Source organism: Macrotis lagotis, chromosome 2, assembly GCF_037893015.1.
Source record: "Macrotis lagotis isolate mMagLag1 chromosome 2, bilby.v1.9.chrom.fasta, whole genome shotgun sequence".
Taxonomy (NCBI): Eukaryota; Metazoa; Chordata; class Mammalia; order Peramelemorphia; family Peramelidae; genus Macrotis; species Macrotis lagotis.
In genome coordinates this window covers 338,122,563-338,146,014 of record NC_133659.1, presented here as the reverse complement: position 1 = coordinate 338,146,014, position 23,452 = coordinate 338,122,563, and the positions used below count along the sequence as shown (strand labels likewise).

The following is a 23,452-nucleotide window of genomic DNA, read 5'->3' as shown; positions in this document are numbered from 1 at the left end:
AGAATTAAAATCTGAATCTGATAATGTTCTTTGTTGAGCCAAATATAGTGGTTGTGTATTCAAGAATGAGATTAAGACCAGCATCATACTAGAACAAAGTCCCCGACTCTCACCCATGCCAATCCCCATAGCACCGCAGGACTAGAAGTAGCAGAGCTGAGATCAGAAAGTTAGAACTTGCGACCCCCAAGGTCAAAGCCCAGCGTTGGAACTAGCAGAGCAGAGGCCATTTAGTCAGACCCTCTCCTTTTTTTCAGATGAAGACACTGATCCAAACAATTCTAGTGACTCCCTACTTTAGGTCAAGGACACAATATAAAATCTGTTTGGCTTTTCAAGCCTCTCACAAGCTTCCTCTTCCTCTTCCTCACAGAGGCCCAAGCTGTTCTTCCAACAAACCCCACACCTTGCCATTTTCACCTCTCTTTTATTTCCCTCTGCAGGTCTCCTGCAGGTCTTACTCCCATTTCAACTCCTCCAGGAAGCTTCTCCCATTCCCACAAGCAGGGCCATCAAGACCTTCCCTCAAGGATGACCTCTGCACTAACCTCATATTATCTGCTAGGAGCTACCTGTTTGTTTTCTCCCCGATAGAAGGGGAGCTCCAGGAGGACAGGCTGATTCTGCCCTTGGATCATGATGCTAAATGTTGACTGGCCAGGCTATGGGGCAGAGCTGGGGTTGTCTTCCCCCTCCGCCCTTCATCCCACTCCCAGAAGGAGCATGCCATCACTGACTGCTCTAATTCAGCAGGCATAGTCTGTGTGCTTCTGTCCTCCTCCTGTGGTACGGTCCTCAGCTCCTAACAGTAATCTTAGATGCCTGAATAGGCAGCTTACTGACTTTGGCCGCCAGCCTGGGGTGCCACCTCCCCTGGTCCTCAAAGGATGGACACCACCTTTCAAAGTGACTTCACTGTCCCCTTCCCTAGGAAGTCAACACAAAATCCCTAGAGAGCTCCAAGACATCAAAGAGTCCTTGGTGCTTGGCTCGCTCACTGGGAAATAATATTGATTATTCAAAATCAATGGTTTTCTGCCCACCAAACTAACCTTCTTAAGGGCAGAAGCTATGTTTCAGCTAATATGTGTGTCTTCCCAGAGCAAACTGCTGAGGTCATAGGAAAAAGCTTTCTAAAAACGGGCAGGATGGCCCCAGGCTTCTGTATCAGGTTGGGAGTAATGGCAGAAGCTGAGTATCATGTCAACTCTATCCCATTTCCTGGAAACCCTGAGAAACAGGTCTATGAATTAACAAGTCAAACTGAGGCTATAGTCTTCACAACAACCCAAGTGATAAGATGCAGTTTTAAGGCAGCATGTTCTCAAGGTTTATGTCCAACTAAAGTAGAAAAATAAATGCCTTTGCAATTTTATTCTTAAAAACCAAATAGACAAAGAGAATCTTCCAGGAGCTGACTGGTAAGCTTTGTCTCCATTTTCCACAGAAGCTCAGGGAAGGTATTTTACCCTCAGGTTCCTCATTTTGACATTCCTTTATTATCTAATGGCAATGAAACTGCTAACTATTAAAATCCTCTCCCCAAAGGCTAAACACTTTGACAGCTTTTCCCTCTTTTGTATCATTCAAAAGACCATAAAGGAACCTTAAAAAGGAAAACCATTACAGCCTCTTATTTTACAAATGAGGAAAGTGAACAAAGGAAGCCACCCAAAAAGCAGGCTCTGAAGCCAGAGGCTGGGCCTCTCCTCTTCACAGCCACCTGCCTGCCTGCCTGCCTCCCTCTGGCTTGGAGCCTTTTCCCACTTCAAGCCCCCTTTCTCGCCTGGCTTTGATCTTCAGACTCAACCTCCTTTGGGTCAGCCCCAAACCATCGTCACAAATTGCCAAACTGACAAGACTATTTTCATGTGCTTTGTAATCCAGCAACATTTCCTGTTTCGGAGGGATCCCTATTGAATTCACACATTTTAAAATGAACTATTATAATAATTATCAGTTTCACTTGTAAGGTCCTCCAAAAGAGATAGACCAAATCCATGGATCCACTCCCCCACCCTCCACTCCATCTCCTTGGAAGTTATCAGCCCAAGTCTATGCTCTGCCATCCTCAGGGAGATGGCAGACAGAATGCAAACCCAAATGTTTCCTAAGCCCTTGTCCAGTAGCATCTACCTGGCAGGGCTCCTATGTGGAACTGAAAATGAGAGAATGGATAGAAAGTCCTTTGGCTTCTGAAAATACTAAGCATGCACATCAATGCATCTTGCTGTCAAAGCCTTAATTTTGGCATACAGCTTTTAAAAATTATCATCTAATGATTTCTCTCTCATCACACTCAATTTGGATCAATGTACACCATAGAAAAAACAATGTAAAGACTGACCTTCTGTGGGGGTGGGGGGAGGGAAGTAAGATTAGGGGGAAAATTGTAAAACTCAAAATAAAATCTTTAATTTAAAAGAAAATTATAGCTAATTTTTTTAAATAGTCTTAGCTTGCAACTATTTAATATTAAAACAATCCAAACCACACCCGTTAGTGTGCACAGAATGGGCAAAGTGGGAGGGACACATTAACATACAAATGATGGAGTGGCAGGAATGAATGACTGGGGCCCAAACCTTCCCGGACTAGAAGGAGGAATACTGTTTGTTTGTTTTTAAAATGCAATGACAAACTGGGTTAGAACCAAGAAGCTATTTCAAGTTTAATAAATTAAGTCAAACCATGAAATTTTTACTTCAAAAGGCGAAGTGTTTTTAAAATTAGCTGGCATTTCTACAGTGCTTTTCATTTACAAAAGCACCTTCATAGGTTATGTTTGATCTGAATCAATCTGATTGGCCAGCTGGCAGGAAATACCATTTTAACTACATCTAAAAATTCAAAGTGATGCCTACATTTTAAAAGCATTTAAAACGCATTCCCCCCCCCCCAGCTTACAAACAGACCAGAATCCAAGTCAAGGACAGCTCAGAGACCTGAGCACCCCCCCCCATTTTCTAGTTCTAGAAAGTCCTGGGAAGATTTACAGAGCCCCTCTCTTCCTAATAAATGGCACCAAAGGGTAGTGGAGAGAGGGCTAGACTTAGAGTCAGGAAAAACTGGCTTCAAGGTCCTCCCTTGACATGTCTTAGGGCTGGGCTGGTGGGCAAATCACTTCACTTCTATGTATCCTAGGGAACTCTGGATGAAATCACAGCCACCCTCTTCCAGATTCTTCCCAATAATCCCCTGACAGAGATGGCACAAGAATTATGGTCCAGATTTGACAATGAGGAGACAGGACTAGGGGCTCTTGGACCTCGGGCTCAGATGGGGAGCCACCTCATCTGGGCCTCTTTTCCCAAAGGCCATATGACCTTAAGGTTACTCTACAATCTAATGGGCACACTGGGCACCCAACGGGACGCTCCAGTGAAGACAGTGGTCACAAAAACTCAACAAAAAGAGGCTTCTAGGATGAGGAAACCCAATGGAGCTTAAACTAAGAAGTGGCCCTGGCCTTTCCTAGCATGACCAAATGACAGAGCCCTTCTTGTCTACACTTTCCCCACCCATGCAGGAGGGACCCAAGGGCTTAGGGCCTTGTAGACCAGCACAGAGGCTATCTGGAGGGTGGGGAGTAACACCACACAAATGCTAAGGTGATTCCCTTATTTTTCCATCCCTCTCATCTCTGACCTCCTGGGTAGAAAATGTCCCATTAATGAAGCAGCGGGGGGGGGGGGGGTCAGTCTAAGGATCCACTGAATGGGGAGAAGAAGCCAGCCAGTTACCAGGTCCTCTCTGGAAGAGGCACCATCTGACCAATCTGGCTCCAGATTCTAATGAGTTCAGGAGGCAGCATGGAAAAACACACTTATTTTCCCCTCTTTCCCTGTTCAGTGCTAGCTGAAACTAGGAGAAACACACTTAGCCTTCCCCTGTTCAGTGCTAGCTAAACACTCGGCATACTCCACTGCTTCAGTGCAGTCCAAGGCTTCCACCAAAAGCCTCCTCTAGAACTGAACGTTAACAAAATGGGAAACTGAAGCTCAACCTTTGATTTTTCTATATTTTAAGAAGCAAACCCATGGCCACCCCTCACTTAAAATATCAAACTACCCCCTAAACTTGTATTGGGGTTGACTTTTTTGGGGGGTAGGGGTTGGGACAGGACAACAAAGATATTTATAAACTAATGAACTGAATGTTTTCTTTTGATTAAAGAAAGAAGTGCCACATACCTGTTGTGTGTTTCTTTGGGACTGTGAACTGGACTGCAGCCTCCGCAACAAGGGCACGCCGTTCCTAGACAGTCTTTTTAGTAACCAGTAACTGTGAGCTCTCTCAACAAATTGCTTCTTCCGTTGAACGGCCACCTGAGTCATAATCTTATTTAATCTAAAATATGGAAAAACTCAAAGTTTAATTTTTGAAGCAACACATTAAGAGAGGCTTTGATTATGGAACTTAGGAAAAATCTCATGGGAATACTCCATTATTATTTCAAAACTACTTAAAACCAAATAGACATTCCCCCCAACATAATTACACCTCATTTATCTATGCTGCTTGGATTTAAATGAATTTAAATCATGAATTGGAGAAATGTACTATTTACCTAAAAATCTGCCCAACTTCAGAAAGCCACTGTTACAACCTGAGCCATCCCTGGACATCTTTTCTCATTTTTTTCACTAGCTTCTTTAAACAAGTTGACTTTGATCAACTACAACACCTTCTGTGCTAAACAATTATTTTAAATTCTGGCCGTTCACATTCATAAGAGAAGCAATCATTTAAGTGACTGAAAAATGCAGTTTATGAAAAAATGCTATTACATCTGTCAAGATTTCTGAAATAACTGGGGTTTTTTTCCTTCATCCAAAGAAAATGGTTAAATATATTTAAGACTCAGGAAACGAGTCTTTAAAAAAAAATCTAAAAACTGATTTGCAGAAAAAGTGAAAATCATATTTATAGTTAACCCTTGAAAGAGGAGGCAAAACAGACTCTCAGGGATGCCAGTAGAGTAACCAGGCTCTGCCCAGCCTCACTGAGCATGTGGCAACTTTGTTATTTTACAAAGTCATCCAAGATACCAAAAGAGCAATCAATGGGAGTCTCCCTTCAGCTGCTCCACTGAACAATGCCAGATGTAAGCACCCAACTTCTTTCTGTTTCTCCAAGCAGACAGATTTCTTTCCCATTTCTTCCCCAAGCCCTCCCTTTCCTTCCCTAAATCACTGCCAGATCAAATATGCCCAGGAGAAAGTGCAGTGTACAGGGTGGCCTCCCACTGGAAGTCCAGGGTTCAAGTTCCACCTCCTGGCTGGGGGACCCTGACCCAAGAGAGCAACCCTCAGAGCCAGCGAAGACAACTCTGCAGATTACCTAAAGGACCCCCTTCACCAATAACATCATAGAACATAGGTCGTGAAATAAGGAGTAGAAAAAGGTATTTGATACAGCAATTCTTCCCCCAAGAAATATCTCAAGAAGTTAGCACGGGTGAGTCAAGATTCCTCAAAAAAGACCTGCCCAACCTGAACAGAGGCCTGCTTAGGAAGGCACCGTGCCCAGTACTTTCTTGCCATCCCATGTGCTAAAGGGGAAGGACCAAGAACAAAAACAGTGGTTTTCTCAAAGGCAGGAGTCTAGTATAAATGCAGTTGACTTTCCTGTTGTAAAAAGTGAAGTCTTTTTAAAACCTAGTGATCACAAGCTTTTCCTAATAATGCCAAAGATTCTTCATTGCCCCCCTACTCCTGCTTAAATATTATATTTCAAAAGGGGGAAGGGAAGACCTATAGAAAAGCAGAAGTGAGAATTATAAATATTTCAGTTCAGAAACTTAAAGCAGCTTCTAAATCATTCATGGGAAACAAAAGACAATTGGAAACAAAGAAACCAAGTAAAAATGATTCATCACAATGAAAACACACAGTTCTATAAAAACCCAACCCATGAACAACGAAGGCGCAGGTCCCTCATAGGCTGAAGGCTTTCTGTCTACTTCAGCGGCCACAAGGTTCAGCAAGTCGGGCTACAGGGTAACAGAAAGAGGCCCCAGCTCAGAATCCAAAGCCCTGCTGCTTCGGTTACTTCCAAGTCAGTTTACTTTGGAGCCTCAGCATCCTCACCTGTAAAGTAGGGGAAAGTTGTGCCCAGGATTCCCAAAAGAGAGTACTTTCTAAATCTTAAGGCTTCCATAGAAGTGGTTGTGGGGTTAATTATTATGCTCTAATTGCATGTTAACTCCTACATCAGTCAACAGTATTAAATGAACTTGGGCCTTCCCTATGGAAGGCCAGGGCAATGCAAATATATGTGGCAATTCAAACACTCCCTTCAGGAACTAGAATTCTAAGAAAGAACTCTGGCAACACAAGTCCAAGTACTCTTTACCGAGCATTTATCAAACACGAATTCACTCATGTACATACCGTTCTCTCTAATGGAGACTGTTGCCCTAACTACACTTCATCAATCTTTCTTGACAACTGACTGTCCACCCAAGTCACACTCACAAACACTGGACTAAGAAGACTGAGACCCAAGTCTCCACAAGAGACAGCCCTGGATGTGTCCATGTGAGCCTGCTAGGACAGACTGCTGGCTGAGCCTCTCCAACACATGGACAGGAGGCCTGGACAACCTAAAAGAAGTCACCCATCTCAACAGAAAACCATCTGAATGATCAACTTAAGAGAATGGGGGCACTAAAACTTAGCAAATTATACTATCTGTAATTTTAAAGTACGTTTATTTTATTTAAATTGCTTTCATGGCTATTACATAATTATGATTTCTGATTTCAACACGACAACAACCCATTAGGCAGAAAGATAAAAACGAAGGCCATGAGCCTCAAACTGGAGTCCTTATTTAACACATAGTCTGTCTGAATGTACCTTAATCATGGCCTTCTAGAAGTCCTCAAACTCCATGGACATTTCTGGACTCTGCCCTTGCTTCCAAGACTCCAAACCCATCCTCAGCCCTGACTCTCATAATCCTCTTGGGTGTCCCGGTTCTCTCTGGTTTCCAACCCTTAAGCTGCCATAGAGATCTTGCGGTGGAACAGCTCTGAACCTCACTCGAGCTACTCAGTGGTTCACCAACGGCCAATGAAATAATATACCAATCCTTCACCGGGGAATCTTAGCTTTCCCCCACCATCTGGCCAAACTCAATCACCTTTCCAGACAACCAGGATTATTATCAGGTGCTCCCTAGGTCTTCCTGGGCTGTTCTCTGACACCCACAAGGTATACCTGCCACACCTCTCCCTGTGGAAAACACTGGTCTCCACCTCCAAGGCCAAGTTCAGGTTCCATCTCCTCCCTGAAATCCTGCCAGATTCCTCAAGCTCAAAGTTAACCTCTCCTCATATTTTCCCAGAGCATACAAAAAATTAGGCAATTTTGTTAATACCATGCTAAACTTAAGATATACTTATAAACATTTAATTTAATATAGACATTCCAAGTTTCATATACAATCCTCTTTTGTGTTCACCAGTATCCTGGAATGTTCACCATATTTGTTGATGTTTAAGGTCATAATAAAAGACTTTTTTTGAAAACTTGCCAAAAAAACTTAAAACCAGATGACCTTGAAATGAGAGACATCTCTTCAACACTACACTTCTCTCCTAGAGGTTTGCTGTGAGGCTCGTATAAGAGCATGCTTGCAAAATGCAACATATAAATGTCAGTCATGTTCTTTGAAAGGCTAATACAGGTATTCCAACCCTTGTTTCCCTAGAGTACTTGGTGGAGTTCTTTGTTGTGTTTATAGTCTATGGTGTGTAGGGACCACCCACCAGCTTTCATGTTTCCATCCAGATCCCTAGTGGAGAAAAGACCCTCATTAAATCTATTTGTAAATGAGGACATCAAAAACATTCAAATCAAGAGGCAGTAAAAACACTGCTCCTAGGGAGCACCTGCTGTTTCATGTGCTTCACAAACCCCAACTTGAACTGAATGAAGTCAGAAGGGAGATAAGGTGATCAGCAATGGAGAAGCCCAAAAGGAATGAACTCCTCAGCCAGCCAAGTTGCTTTGGAAACCAAAAGAAACGGCCAACATACGCCTGGATCTCTACAGCAAAACGGAGAGTCAGCTGCTGAGCACAACTTGTTGGCTAGGCACTGCATTTGATGACAACCTGCACACCAAATACTCATAAAAATATCCCAAGTCCTCTGATTAAAGCGGGGGGGGGGGGGGGGGGGGGGGGGATCTTAGCTTCTCCTGGCTTTTTGACCCTGGACGAACCTCTTAAAATTACATTCAATGTCTGTTAAATGGGGATTCTCAACAGCTTGTCTACCTCATAACCAATATATATGAAATGATTCAGAGGCAAAAAAAAAAAGCTATACACACAATTATGCAGATAATAATGGAAATAAAATCTAGAAAAATGCAGTTGAGACTCAATCAGTGCGGCCCCTGCAGTAGTCACATATATTTAATTCCCAATTATAATTCAAAGTTATAATTACATAAAATATAGTAATAATTAGTTGCAGCCCAAAGGAAAGGATAGTTTGAATTCAAATGAGACGACTTCGGGATTCAGAGCAGGACATTTCATGAGTTTATTAAAGTTAATACACACCTACCCTTTTTTTTTTTGGCTCCCTGGTGCGACTACACATTTTTGGATCAATCCATTCACACTAGAGCTAAGATAAGTCCCAAAGGCTTTTTTTCCTTGTACAACAGCAATGCCTTCACAAATTCGGAAAAGAGCTCTATGACTGTGTCCAGTCTCAGCTACTCTCCTGTGAGACCCAAGGAGTGGCCTGCTGGTAGTCAACAGCCCTGCTTGGTCACTTCCTGCCTGTATGATCTTTGAACAAGGCCAGGTCCCCTCTTTAAGGGGCCTTCCAGGGCTAAAGCCTATGAACTAGGAAATTGCAGGTCACTTGCAGTTCATGCATGTAAGGAATAGGTTTGAGACAGGAAGAAACAATGACCATGAGAAATTCTGAGAAGAGCTTGGGAAGACTCGAATGAGCTAACATGAAGTAAGCAGAGCCAGATCACACAGACCACTTGACTTACTTAAACAAAACAAACTAAAATGCTTCTGAAACCAGATTAACTGCAATGGTCCATCATTTTTCTGGGCCAACCCCAGGAGAGATGGAGAAGAGCATCTCCTTTCAGGAGTGAGAAATGTTGAACACAGTCAGACCCGGTCACGTGTTGGTGACCCTCTGCGTTTAATTCTTTAATACAAGGAGATAGAGTATAAGAAACCACGGGTTGTAAACACACACCAAAAAATAAAAGAGATTTGCAAAATTAATCATATGAACCATGAACAGGACCTGTGGGGAATCTTGAGTTATCATTTTTGGAGTAACCAAAGCATTATGAATAAAGTAACTTTATCAACTGATAATATTCACTCAGACTTTTTCTAAGCCTTCTAAGAAGTTTCCTCCCATAAAACATAGCCCATCTAAGGTGCATCATCCATCTCACTCATGAATATTTCCAACCCTGGATGTCTTCACAGAGGACCCCAGTCACCATCATCTTTGGGCCTGCATCTCCCTCCAGAAAGAGGTCCTAACTTCCAATCTTGGCCAACTGTCATCCTCTGACGTCACAGATAAAATAATGATGCCCCCAGATCTCTCAGGACTTAGCTTAGTGGCCAGAATCCATCCTGGGCCCCCACACTCCCAGCCCTATGCTCCTTCGGCTGGTTAAGCTCTCAGGGAAGGCTTGAAGCCCCTTGAAGAAATAACATGCCCACAGACACCCCAAAGCAAAAAGCAATGAACTGGCAAAGAAAGTGACATAATTCCAGACAATTTCTTGCTTTCTAAAGCTCCTCAAGCTCATCACTCTTCTTTAAAATTGAAATTTTAACAACCCTCATGACCTCCAGAAAATACTCTGGCTAACGGGGTGAGGCCACTGCCAGCTGGTGCCCAGCACTTTTTATTCCTTGTACTTCTCTCTACCCAAACAGATCTGCTCACCAAATGTTCTTTATTCAACCCCAACTGAGGAAATTCCGGAATGAAGACTGGATGGGGAGTCAGCCCCCCTCAGGCGTGGTTGACATTCAAGAGCTTTCTCCAGCTCCATCCATCACCTTCAGACCCAAGACCTTTCTGCCCTGATAAGATGCCAACAAGCAGACCTTGCAGCCCTGCCAGGAGGCAGCGATTCCCTCCATTTCCTACCTGGAGACATCAGGTACCTTCAATCCTTGCATTTAATGACAACCTCAGGCAGACTTAAGATTACCAACACCCAACAGGACTAATCCATCATATAAATGGCACACCAACTTCCCCTGTCCTCCTGAAAAAAAAAATCTCCTTTTTTTTTAAAAGAATCTGTGGTTTAAGCCAAGTTGGAAAAGGGATTGGAAAGGAGAGTTAATATACCCAAGACCCCAGGCAGGGTAATTTTGCCCAAAATATCCCCTAGATGCCTGAACTTCTACTTCACTGCCTGAAACAAGAGATTCATTTGAGTTAACAAGCACCCTTTATTCAGAATACTTCCCTAGGGGAATTAAAAAAAAAAAAAGCTCCTGGGTCATACAGAGTGTGACATCAATCCAAGCAGGTTGCTTTTATCTCTTATGCCACTTCACACCTGCTGTAGGAACAAGTCAAGAGTTGCTATTTGGGGAGGAAAGGAGAGCAAGAATTTGGGACCAGGGAGTCCTCTGGAGGACAAGATAGGGGATGAGAAGAAGGATCTGAGGAGAGAGTATGACAGCAGCAGGAAGACACTGGAAAGGACTGGTGAGAAAGGTCCAAGGAATGGAGATGAGAAGGTACCCAAGACAAATAGCCTTTAGACCATTTCCAAGTCCCACCAAGCGGCAACCCTGACACCCAAAGGAGTCTACCTTCATCCTAATCTTGCCTAATCCCTTTCCAAATCATTCACTCAGTGTCTCTTGGCTACATTTTGGATTTAAAAGAGAGGCAGTGACACTGATAAAGTGACAACGGAATATAACCAGGCCACAAGTTATATGCCAGACAGGATGCCAATCAATGGTGATCCAAAGGGAGGCAAGGTCAGCATCTGCCCACAAGTTCACATTCCAAAGGGGGAGCCACGACATGCACACAGAAGATACATCTAGATAAGATATGTAACCAACACTGACAACACTGTTTCCAAGGAAGAAAGGGTTTCCAAGTTTCAAAGAGAATTGCAAGGGAATTTTTGGAACAAAATGTGTCAGAAAAACTGAGGTCTCCACCTGCAATTATAGTAACACTAAATGTTCTCAGAATTTCACACCTCAAGGATCAAGCAGTATCAATTGGCACAGGACAAAAAGGGTGAACATTTTTAAGTCTAAGTAAAAATTTTAATGTTTCTGCATCAATTGGCCTGCATAGGCCTAGTGTTAATTTAGTTAAAAGCTAATAGTCCTTTATCTTTTATAGCCCCATTTGAATGACCAACAGGATAAAGAACAAAATCCTTTGTGTTTACAGTCATTATTTCAGAAAATTACATACTGCTTCTTGCCTACCACTCTGACCCCAAGTCCAAAGACAGTGTGAACAGGGCAGGGCCTGCCTAGTGGAACCTCATGTGGTACCACAACAAGTGGGAAGCCCTGGCTCCAAAAGCTCCAGTAATCTTTAGAAAAGGACTTGTGTGCCCAACACCCAGAGCAGAGCAGGCCAGAGTTTGAACAGATATTCTCTCCTGCTTCTCAAGTACTGTTTGTCCGTTTTCATCAATTCCAAGATAAACCACCACAACTCAATCCTTCGAGAAGGGCAGTGAGGTTCTCGCTAATTGAAGGCCTCTCCTTTACCTCTGCCCACTCTCGTTCCCATCCCACAGAGCCTGTTGGGTCCCCATCCTTCAAGTCTGTGAATCACCTAAAGGGACAGTGTAAAGGGAAAAGGGAGGAATCAGAAGGAAGGTGAGGAAAATATAATATGCAAGAATAATAGAATATATATAAAAGAACAGAATATAAAAGAATCAGCAGGGAGAGTCAAACAAGTCCACAGGTCTGAGAGAAGGCCTGGCTGAATGGACTATCGAGTTCTCCCGTTACTTCCCTGCTCTTCAGCATTTAAACCCAACAAACCCATCCTCAGAGGTTCCTTTCTCACTCTCACCCAGAATAGTTTCAGCCTCAAAAACCCTCCCAGATCTTTTGCTGAAGGTTGGAATTTTATCAGCAGCTGGCTGCCCTGGGTGGTCTTGGGTCAGATGGTAAGGGCCCTCATCTTTCCAATTAAATAGCTACTGACTGAAAGAACAGGTGGTGCCCACCCTGTCCAACCCCGGAAAAGCAACTGCAACTGACAGTTATGTCCTGAAAGAGCTGACCGATGACTGAAGTGACTCCTGAGGAACAAAAACCTCAGTCAGCCAACAAGTACTGGCAGTAAGCCTCATGACACTGCCAGCCCCGAGCCTTGAGCAGGCATACCTGGGGCTACCTGAGCAACCTATTCCACAATTCTGGACAGTCACACTCCTCCTCACATCACAGTCTTCTCCAAACATCTCCAAAGCAAAATCCCCAGAACAAGGACCAGGTGCCTGGTTCTTTTCAGCTCCACAGCCTCTTGTGTCTCAGCACCAATAAGGAAGGTCTCACTGAGATCCAAGAGACTCAAGGTCCTATTGGCATCTGGTACCCAGGCCTAAAACTGCCTATGTCACATAGTTTAAGAGTGATGATCCACAAATCAAGAAAAGCCAGAGATAAAGAACATCACCCAGGGTCTTCATTTCTCCCGAGGACTGAACTCCCCACAAGACACTGAATCCTAAGGGGAAGTCACAGAAACTCAGACCTTCACCCCAGGCTTCTGTTTCACTGTGTCTGCAGGAGGATCAGGACAGAGACAAGTGAACTAAGAAAACTGGCTGCTGTCTCTGATAAGAGGACCAAATCATTTGGGTGAGGGACCAAGACTGCTGAGGAAAAAACAAAGCTGTCAATCATCCCCATGGGAAAGATTCTCTAGTAACTGGTCAAGATGGAATATCACCAGGGTCTCAAGGCCTTTCCATCGGATCCCATATTTACAATGGCAGCTCCACGGTTTGGGGGAGCTTTCCTCAGAACAGCCCAGGACTCAAGCACAGACACTTGTGCAGAGATGACCCTACTAGGGAGTCTGGGGCCCAGTCAGCTCAGGTGACCAGTCCAATGACCAACAACTGCTACTGAAAGGCAGGAGCTCAAACCCAGGCCCTCTCACTCCAGGTGACTCCCTTCCTTCTCCTCCAAGACTGAAGATCATTTACAAGTCCTAGTAAGGTTCAAGTCAAAAAGTGAAGCAGAAGACTCCCATGATTGCCAGCCCTTCACTGATGATTCTCAAATCTACCTGTCCTGCCCCAACTCCCTATTATCCTCCAAGCTCACAACTCCAATGGCCTCACTTCTTGAGCTCACAACATCCAAAACAGAACTCATGATCTTTCTCCCAATTCATGTCTCTCCTGCTGAGGGCATCTCCTTCCTCCTCTACCCTTCCCTCCCCCCACACACATCTAATCAGGTGCCAAATTCTCCTCTGGAACATCTCTCCAATACACACCCTCTTCTACCCCAACATTGCCATGTTATTTTCCCCTCATCCTGGATGGATATGGTGGCTGCTGGAGGTCTGCCTGCTTCAAGTCTCTCTGCACTTCAAGTCAATCTTTGTAGTCTTTGTCCCTACCACCAAAGAGATCTTCCAAAAGAATGTCTGCTCTCTATAAACTCCAGGGGCTCCCAGATGCCTCCTCTACCTCTCAGATCCAGTCACCATGCCTCCTCCTTGCTGCTTCTTACCAAGACTTTCCCACTTCCCACATTTCCATTTCCCAGGCTGAGAAGACCCTCCTCCTTCATCGAGCCTCCCTCCAGTCTAGCTTAGATCCTATCTTCTACAGGTGTCTGGTGATTATTTCCTCCCTGTCCTACTGTCTTTACCATTTGGTTGTGAGTTTTTTGCCTTTCTCCACATCCCTGCTAGCAGGGTGCCTGTACAGAGCAGGCATGAAACAAATCTTTACTGACAGTTGACTGATTCATCAAGATGGTCTTGCCTCAGGACTCCTGTCCACAGCATCCTTGACCTCTGCCGAAAGCCTTCCTCCTGTAAAGGGGGGGGGGGGCTCACCAACACCTCCAAAACCTGTCCAGTCCATTCACAGATGACCGCTTCCTCTCACAAGGTGAAATCCACCTTTCTGGAACTTTCATTCTAGCTCTCTTCTTCAAGAGAAAATTGATTTTAATTCATCTTCCACCTAGGAAGCGTTTAAATCTTTTAGACCAGGCTAAACATTCTTATCTTCATCCTCTCCTCTCCTCTTCGGAAAGGACCCAAAGGAATGACAAAGACTGCAAGAACCAAAGCTTCTAGGCCTCTTTAGTTAAATCTGACCCCAGGGAAGTCAAGTATCATCTCTGGGCCTCAGTTTCTTTGATTCCAAAAGAGGGATTGGGAAGATACAGGTGGAGAAACTCCCTTCCCTTCCCTCCCTTCTCCAAGCCCATGATACTCTGTGCTCAGCAGTGAATCCATTTCATTTATTCTTGGGGTGAAAAAAGGTTCTCACTCTCCTCTTGGGTTCAGAGAGAAGCCAGAATCCTCCCTCCACCCCCACTAAGGAAGATTATGTCAGAAGACAAAGTCTCAGTGTCCTTGTGAACAACATCCTCCTGGCCACTCTGGCTGGCCTCAACTTCCCCTGAGCACAACTAAGGTGCTAGGGGGAAAGTTCAAATTCAACCTCCGACACTTCCTAGCCATGGGACCCAGACTGGCCCCTCAGCTTCCTTAACTGTAAAATGGGGATCATAACACCACCTCCCTCCCAGGCTTATTACTACTGTCAAACACTAGCAGAGTGCCTGGCCCACACAAACTGCTGACTCCAGCTTTTTCCCTCCTCTCCCCGCCGCCTCCTGTCCCAGAATCTTCACTGGCAGGCCAGGCTGCCTGGCCCCAGGGCCTACTCCTGCCTGCAAGACTCCCCGGCTGCCCTCAGCACCCTCCTCCTCCTCTCTGATCACTGAGGCCCAGCCCAGACCATGTTCTTATGCCCACGCACTCCAGGAGTTGACACACAAATCCCTGTCACTGTTCTGGACTAGTTTCTCCCTCTGGCCTCCCCTCAGTCTCCCCCAGATCTGCTAGCCCACCCTCTGGAAGGCCTGTTCTAAGCCTCTTTCCATTTTCTGGCCCTGACTAAGACCCAGCTCTGGGTACTATACTCTTTCATTTACCTCTAATTCCTCTTCGGAACCTTCCCTCAGAAGTCCCCTGAGGTACCAGACTGCGGCTGCCCCAGGAGCCTCCTTCACTTCTACTGCCACTGGTACTGAGCAGAGCTGAAACAAAGGACAGACTGCCACAATCTCATGTCCTCCCAGTGACAAGACCAACAACTGCTTCTTCCCTAACTCATTCCCTCTTGGTGCTGAGAGCTCACTTCCTCCTTGATCCCACCACCCAGAGCTCCCTCTTCTCTCCTGCTCATCTCCCATTCCCCAGATAACTCCCTGATCACTAGTCCTCTTTCCTGGTTCTGCTCTCCCGGCCAATGGAAATCCTTCTCCTGGCCCCAGCAAGTATCATCCTGGGAGAAGGTGTGGATGGGTGTGGATCAAATCGCTAATAACTCCCATCTACTGGATCATTATTTGTATTTCTCCCATCCTTAAAAACCCTTCACTTGATCCTACCAGGCCTCTTTTTTCCCTAAGCTATGTGACTAGATGATCTCAACAACTCCCACTGGATTTATTAGGATCTCTAAAGAGATGACTCTGGGATCTCTAAAGAGATGACTCTGGGATCTCTAAAGAGATGACTCTGGGATCTCTAAAGAGATGACTCCGGAATCTCTGGTCTCTGCAGAACTGAAATCATGCAAATGTTTCTTGATCTCAACCTGGATGCCCCCTGCACTTCTAAAACTCAACAACAAACCAAAGTGTGTTCCCTTGAACATTTAAAGCTTCCCACAGCCTGGTGCCTTCACTTTCACCCCTTTGCAAATTTCTACCAGCTTATTCCCTATCTCCCCATCCTCCTCTTTGCCTCTTAGTCTCTCTTCAAGACTAGGCTCAAATCCCCTTGTCCTACAGGAGACTTTTCCAAAGATGCTGATGACTTCCCCTTTCAGATAAATACCTATAAATTCTGAGAAAGTGTGTGTATATCTATCTTGTACCTAACTGGATGTTTCTATGGGCCTCCATCAGTATTAAGAGTGTAACCTCCTTGAGACCAGTCTTTTTGGCCTCTCTTTTCCTCATTTCAAATCTTTCAATTGCCTCCATATTTTAACCTTTCAACCAAAATTCTTTATTGCTCTAAGTAATCTCAACAGCCAAAAAGCAGATTAATACATTCAGCATGTACGATGCTAAGAGTATAAAATTCCATAAATTATAAGGTTTACTGCACAGATCTTAGGTAAAACAGCCCTAGGTAGGTGAGGGCAATTATCATTCCCACTTTACAAACAAGGAAACTGAGGCAAATCAGACTCACAAGAAATGGACTCAGTCCCAACACCTTCCCCTCCTTCTCACAAAGTGAGTCTTGATCTGACTTTACAGACTGCAAATATCAAAAGGCGCCGAAGACAAACATCAACACTGTACGCAGAAGCAATTTCGGGTTTTCAGACCATTTCAATATAACATTTCCCATGAAGCAATTCCCAGAATTTTAATTAAACATGTCCCTTTTTTCAAAAAGCACCACCTCAAGTTTGTTTACAAAGTCAATCAACTCCCATTTCCCAATCCCCTTTGGGGGGGTTACCCATCACTTTCCCCCTCCAATTTCTAATAGGAAGTGAGTGTTCAGCTTTTTTTGCCCAAGCTAAAGGAATGTTTCGACCTCCAGCAACCTTCAACTCTTGACAGCTAAGAGGGGCCCAAGATGTCAATCACTTGTTCATAGCTAAATTCTGAATGGATTTCAGTACTTGTGACAATATAAATACAAAGAATTTACAAAACACTACAGTATCAAGTGATCTTTTGTCAAAACTCTAATAATTAATTTCTTGAAATTAGTGAATTTTCAAAGTTATTCTCAAATCAATTTTCCTCCAAAAGGTCATTTGTTTTTACATGAGAAGCATAAAAAGCCATCTTCTCAAAGTGACTGAGGCTCACATTAAGCCTTGCCACTTAACTATTATAAAAGTCCTGAGAACTGGTGGTGGCCCAGGCCACACAGGGCTGGGACCAGCCCTCCTGTCCAATGACATGCCCATAGAGAAACTATCAGGGTCATGTCACTAACCTCAAAGGAAAGGGCCCACCTTGGGAAGGCAAGGCCAGAAGCATAGGACCTACCAAGAAAACCATGGGGGGAGCGGGGAGAGCTAATTCACATCCGTTATCTCAACTAAATAGGCAAAGGCATGGAATTAGTCCATAATATGGGCAGCTGCAGCCACTGAAAATCAGCACACACCCTCGGAATCAAATGCAAACTGGCAATAGACCTGGTGGGGAAAGGCCTGGCCTGTCTGTCTGCAGACATTCCAACTATGACAATGATACCAATTGCATCAGAAGAATTGGAAAAACTGGCTGTGCATCTTGGAACAAGTCACTTGGCCTCTCTGAAACCCTATTTACTTCCCCATCCTCCAAGCTCCCACAGTCAGAGTCTAGAATCTAAATATTTGACTTGGTGCTAACGGAACTTGGTGGTGTGAAACATTACCAGAAAAAAGGGGACGCCTAGATGGACTGGGGGACTTTTGCTCTCCTATATTTGGTTGTGAATCTACTTTGGGCTGGAATAAATGTGGAGAACCTTCTTCACTGGGCTACTGGACTCTCCATCAGCCCCAACATTATCTGTTCACTCCCATTCCAACCAACTGTTTAAAGGGCTCCCCAGGCAGGATACCCAAGCACGGGGTGCAATGGGGGGGAGGGGGCAGCTCCTTTCCACCTTTATGATCGTTCTGACTGCTCCAGTCCTTGGACTTGCTTACCTCTGAGGGGGAATATAAGGAGCAGACACTGTGGGCATAACTGTACAGGGCTCAGCCAAAGTTTTCTTGGCCTTTTTTGTTTTCTTCCTGACTTTGGATGTTGACCTGACAGTTTTGACAGCTCCCTCCTTCCGGCAAACCCCATTTTTCATCTCAACATCCCCATAAATATTGAGAGGCCTGCGGATGCAGCCTGGGGGGGTGTGCACATCACAGTAAGCAGTCTTTTTGACAGAGAAGGTAGTGCCACTGCCCGTCACCTCCTTCACAGGCTCCATTTTCATATAGAGGCCAGCCTTCTGGGCACATGTCACATGGAATGCTGTGTAGCAATTGGCTTTGTGGCACTGGATGCAGGCACCAACTCCCTTCTGCTTACAGAGGTAACACGTGAGCTTCCACCGGGCTGGAGGGATGTTCCGCACCCCATCGATGGGCTCAATGAAAACCGTGTTGGCAAAGCCCACCTCGGGAATCCACAGGGCACAGACCACGTGGCCCCAGCGGTCATCGTCCGTCTTTTTGAAGGCCCCTCCCTTGTTGGGGCAGAGCACACAGTCGACAGGACGGGCACGGGACTGCAGGCAGTGGCGGCAGAGCCACTGGCCCTCGGGGATGTAGGGCACCCCATAGCACTCCTGGTGAACGGCCAGATTGCACAGGTCACAGAACAGGATGACATTGCTGTTTTGACACTCCCCGTCCATGCAGATGCAGCATACCGCATCCTCATCGATCAGAGACTGGGGGTCGCCCTGCTTCTGGTTCTCACAGTAGGACTCCTTCTCAAAGCGGTCCATCAGGAACTCAAACATATTCTGGGATACCACAGACACGCCGTCGGCCTTCCGCCTCTCATTCATGATTTCAAGCCAGGCGTAATCTTCCTCATCCATGTCATACTCCACCTCGTTGTCAAGCTCCTCGGCCGACTTCTCGATGAACTTGTAGTAGACCGGGGGCCTCCTGGGCGCGGAAGGTGGGCTGTACTCCACGACCCGCACCCGGGGCTCAGGGAGGGGGCTGGCTGCAGCAGGGGCACCATGGGCCCCAGGCAGGGTGTCATTCTTCTTCTTCACCTTGCTGTTCTTGGGCCGCTTCGTTCGCAGACAGACCGGAGGTCTCTCGCTGTTCTCTTTATTGCTGTTACATTCACTCAGCTCTTGAGCCGTGAGGTCATCTTCTAGAATGATCTCTAAAGGGTCAAAAATGCTGATCCTGTGCAGGCGGCCTTCGATCTCAATCTCAACCATTCTCTGGGCTTGGGCATACGTCAAGGTCTCTCTTGTCGGGGAGTGCTTAATACTGCACGGGGAAGAAGAGGGCCTGGTTGCAGATACTCGATGACATCGTCCTTTCCTCCTCATTTGGCAATGATTACCTGAAATTACAAGGAAAGTTAGGTCAAGACTTCATTTGCAAAGCAATCAGACAGGGTCAGTCCAGCTAAAGCCAAAAAAGATGGGCACTGGGTGGGCCTGAGCATCCTGACGTAGCCCATCCTGACTTGGCTCGCCAGTCACAACCATAACTACATCAATTTTGCTGAGAGTGTAGGATAGACACTATGTGAAGGCTTATTCCTAACCCTGCCTGAGAAGCGAAGGTCTTGCAAATTCACTTGAGATCAAGTCTCAAATTGCCCCCAGCATCCAGAGCCCTCATCTCCTCAAAAAAAGACAGTGAATAGCATTAACCCAGGAAGCAAAAGCAAGAGGCACAGGGAGAGAAGATAATGAAAGATAGCCTTACTTACTTAGGGACAAAAGTAATGTGGATGAAGAATTTTTAATGAACAATGGTATAGAATCTCAGTCATAGAAATGTCAAAAGAAAAAAAGAAAAGTTCAAGAAAGGAGGAAGTTCAAAAGGACCCACAGACAATAATGGCAGTTGGCCCTACATGCTCAACCTCATTTTTTAAAGCGATACAGACACTCACATTTCCAGATACTCTTTCTGTCTTTTGCACACGGAAATATTCTTACTTATTGACCACAGATCATAATAAAAGTGTTTCACGTTTTTTTAAAAGAAGTGCAACATTCTTTGTCTCTATCACTCACACCTACATGCAGGAGATCAGGTCAGAGGTGAGTGTGTGTTTGAAAGCACAGACAGACCCACAAGGGATAAAGTGGGGGGGGGGGGGGCGCCCTCTCTCCAACAATCAAAATCTGATTGCAGGGGACCAAAAGCCCTGAATACTGGCAAAGAGAAAGACATGCAGCAACCTTTGGAGGGAGATCTCTTTCCTGCTGCCTATATTATCACTTTAATCACAATGAATGACAGTGCTTTTGTGGTTGTACCCACAAGGACCTGCCCTGCTCAGTCCTGTTTCAGGCCTGGGCAAATTAACTTATTAACCTGACCCAGAGTCCCCTCCCTCCTCCAGGTTCATCTTTTCCTTCTTTCCCCACCCTGTGGCTTGTGGTTAAGTCAACCGAGAGACCAGAGCAGTAAGGGAGTCCACACAAAGAATGCCGGCGGGAGGGGAGCCCCCTGGACAAGCTGCCAGGAGCAGGGAAGGAGAAGGCACGAGACAAGCCAGAGGCCGGAGAGGCCGGAGAGGCCGGAGAGGCCGGAGGGGCCGGAGGGGCCGGAGGGGCCGGAGGGGCCGGAGGGGCCGGAGGGGCCGGAGGGGCCGGAGAGGCCGGAGAGGCCGCAGAGGCCGGAGAGGCCGCAGAGGCCGGAGAGGCCGGAGAGGCCGCAGAGGCCGCAGAGGCCGCAGAGGCCGCAGAGGCCGCAGAGGCCGCAGAGGCCGGAGAGGCCGGAGAGGCCGCAGAGGCCGCAGAGGCCGCAGAGGCCGGCCCTCCTCCGGGAGCGGAGTCTGCCTTCCTTCCCGGGGCGCCAGGCGCCCTGCAAAGCAGCAGCACGGGCTGGAGCTGGTCGGGCTGGCGCCCAGGGCGCCCTTGGCCTTGGGTGGACGAGGCCCCTGGCGGGTCTTGGGTTTCTTTACGAGCTTTTGTTACCCAGAGGGCCGCGAAGGCTGGGGCCCCGAGGAGCAGGCGTGGGGGGGAGACCAGGCTCCGGAGGGGCGAGCTCGGGGCCTCCCGGCGCCGGCCGGGCTGCAGCCCCGGGCCCCGGGCCGGCCTCCGTGACGGCCCGGCCCGAGGACAGGCCTGACAGCGCCGGGGCGTCCCGGGACAGGCGGGGCCGGCCGCCCTGGCGGGGGGATGCGAGGCTCGGCGCGGCCCCCGGCCCGGCCCGGCCCCGGCCCTGCCCCCGGCCGCCTCGGCCCTGCCCCCGGCCCCGGCCCTGCCCCCGGCCCGGCCGCGCCGCGGGGCTCACTTCCTGGTGGGCCGCCCCGGGGCGCGGGGGAGCGGGGGAGCGGGGGAGCGGGGCCCCCGGCCCCGGCCCCGGCCCCGGCCGGCCTCCGGCCTCCCCCGGGCCCCCCTCCGCGCCGGGCCCCATCGGGCGGCGGCGCCCCGGGCCCGGGCCGGGCCGGACAAAGCTGCGGCCGCAAACATGGCGCCGCCGCCGCCTCCCGCCCCGCCGCCCCCGCCGGCCGCCCCCGGGGACTCACCCACCTGGCTCCGGGGCTCCGCCGGCTCCGGGGGCGGCGCTGGGGCGCCAACGGCCGCGGAGGCCTCGGGGACGCGCGGGGCCCGGGCGGGGCCGGGCCGGGGCCGGAGCCGGGGCCTGCGCGGCGGGCCTGGCCCGGCGAAGGCGGCGGGGCGGCGGGGCGGCTCGTCACGCGAGGCCCCGGCTCGTGGGGGGCCCCAGGCCGGGCCGGCCGCGCTGCGCGGCGCCGCTCTCCAGGGCCGGGGTCGGGGCGGCGGCGGCGGCCGGCGGGCGGGGAGCGGGCGGCGGCGGCGGGCTGGGCTGGGCTGGGCTCCGGCGCTCGCTCGCTCGCTCCCTCGGCGGCTCCTCCTCGGCCCGCTCGCTCCTCGCTCGCTCCTCGCTCGCTCCCCCCCGTGAAACAAACAATGCGGCGGCGCTCCGCCCGGCCGCGCTGCGTGACGCCGCCACGCCCGGACACGCCCCGACGCGCCCGCGGCGCTCCTCCCCCACGCGCCCCTCGCACTGCGCCGGCGTGCTTCCGCCCCCCGCCCCGCCGCCTCCCCGCGCGCGAGGGCTGCCGGGAGCCGCGGCCTGAAAGCGGCCGGAGCCGCTCGGGTGAGAGCTACGCGCGCCCGTGCGCGCCCCCCCGCGACCCGGCGCGCCCCCCGCGGCCCGGCGCGGCCCCCCCCCCCCCGAAACAATCCGCCGTCCGCACGCACGCCGCCCGGGCGCACGCGCATGCGCAGAGCGGAAGCCTCCCGCGCCCCAGCGCCGCGGACACCCCCCCCCCCCCCCCCCGAGAACGAGCCCTCCCTCGGCCTGCCCTGCCCACCCGGGAGGCCGCGAAAACCGGGGTCCGGGCGAGAGGAGGGGCCGGAGGAGGAAGGGGCCCCGAGACCCCCGCCCGCGGAGCCGGGCCTGGACTGACCCTCCCGAGCCCCCCACTGACCTCCTGAGTCCCCCCAAACTAACCCTCCCGAGCCCCCCACTGACCTCCTGAGTCCCCCAAACTAACCCTCCCGAGCCCCCCACTGACCTCCTGAGTCCCCCCAAACTAACCCTCCCGAGCCCCCCCCCCACTGACCTTGCTGAACTGCCCTCCATGCCCACATCAGGCTGACCCTCCCGAGCCCCCCACTGACCTCCTGAGTCCCCCAAACTAACCCTCCCGAGCCCCCCACTGACCTCCTGAGTCCCCCCAAACTAACTCTCTCGAACCCCCCCACTGACCCTGCTGAACTGCCCTCCATGCCCACATCAGGCTGACCCTCCCGAGCCCCCCCACTGACCTCCTGAGTCCCCCCAAACTAACCCTCCCGAGCCCCCCCCCACTGACCTTACTGAACTGCCCTCCATGCCCACATCGGACTGACCCTCCCAAACCCCCCTACTGACCTCCTGAGTCCCCCCAAACTAAAGCTCCCAAGCCCCCCCACTGACCTCCTGAGTCCCCCCAAACTAACCCTCCCGAGCCCCCCCCACTGACCTCCTGAGTCCCCCCAAACTAACCCTCCCGAGCCCCCCACTGACCTCCTGAGTCCCCCCAAACTAACCCTCCCGAGCCCCCCCCCCACTGACCTTGCTGAACTGCCCTCCATGCCCACATCAGGCTGACCCTCCCGAGCCCCCCACTGACCTCCTGAGTCCCCCAAACTAACCCTCCCGAGCCCCCCACTGACCTCCTGAGTCCCCCCAAACTAACTCTCTCGAACCCCCCCACTGACCCTGCTGAACTGCCCTCCATGCCCACATCAGGCTGACCCTCCCGAGCCCCCCCACTGACCTCCTGAGTCCCCCCAAACTAACCCTCCCGAGCCCCCCCCCACTGACCTTACTGAACTGCCCTCCATGCCCACATCGGACTGACCCTCCCAAACCCCCCTACTGACCTCCTGAGTCCCCCCAAACTAAAGCTCCCAAGCCCCCCCACTGACCTCCTGAGTCCCCCCAAACTAACCCTCCCGAGCCCCCCACTGACCTCCTGA

At 49.2% G+C, this 23,452-nt stretch overlaps 1 protein-coding gene across 7 annotated transcripts in view; it reads right to left on the bottom strand.

Moving 5' to 3' along the window:
- The window catches only part of BRD1 (bromodomain containing 1), a 66,239-nt gene extending 44,643 nt beyond the window's left edge, over nt 1–21,596 (bottom strand). For all 7 annotated transcript variants that reach the window (XR_012476352.1, XM_074227254.1, XM_074227253.1 and 4 more), the window contains exons 1-3: nt 21,494–21,596; nt 17,961–19,341; nt 4,194–4,350 (exon numbers count right to left, since the gene is read on the bottom strand). Coding sequence is in view for 6 of the 7 variants with exons in the window: in XM_074227254.1 (XP_074083355.1) it covers nt 4,194–4,350; nt 17,961–19,327 (1,524 nt within the window). In the remaining variant the exon portion in view is untranslated. The remainder of the gene's footprint in view (nt 1–4,193; nt 4,351–17,960; nt 19,342–21,493) is intronic.
- Between the last annotated feature and the right edge of the window lie 1,856 nt (nt 21,597–23,452).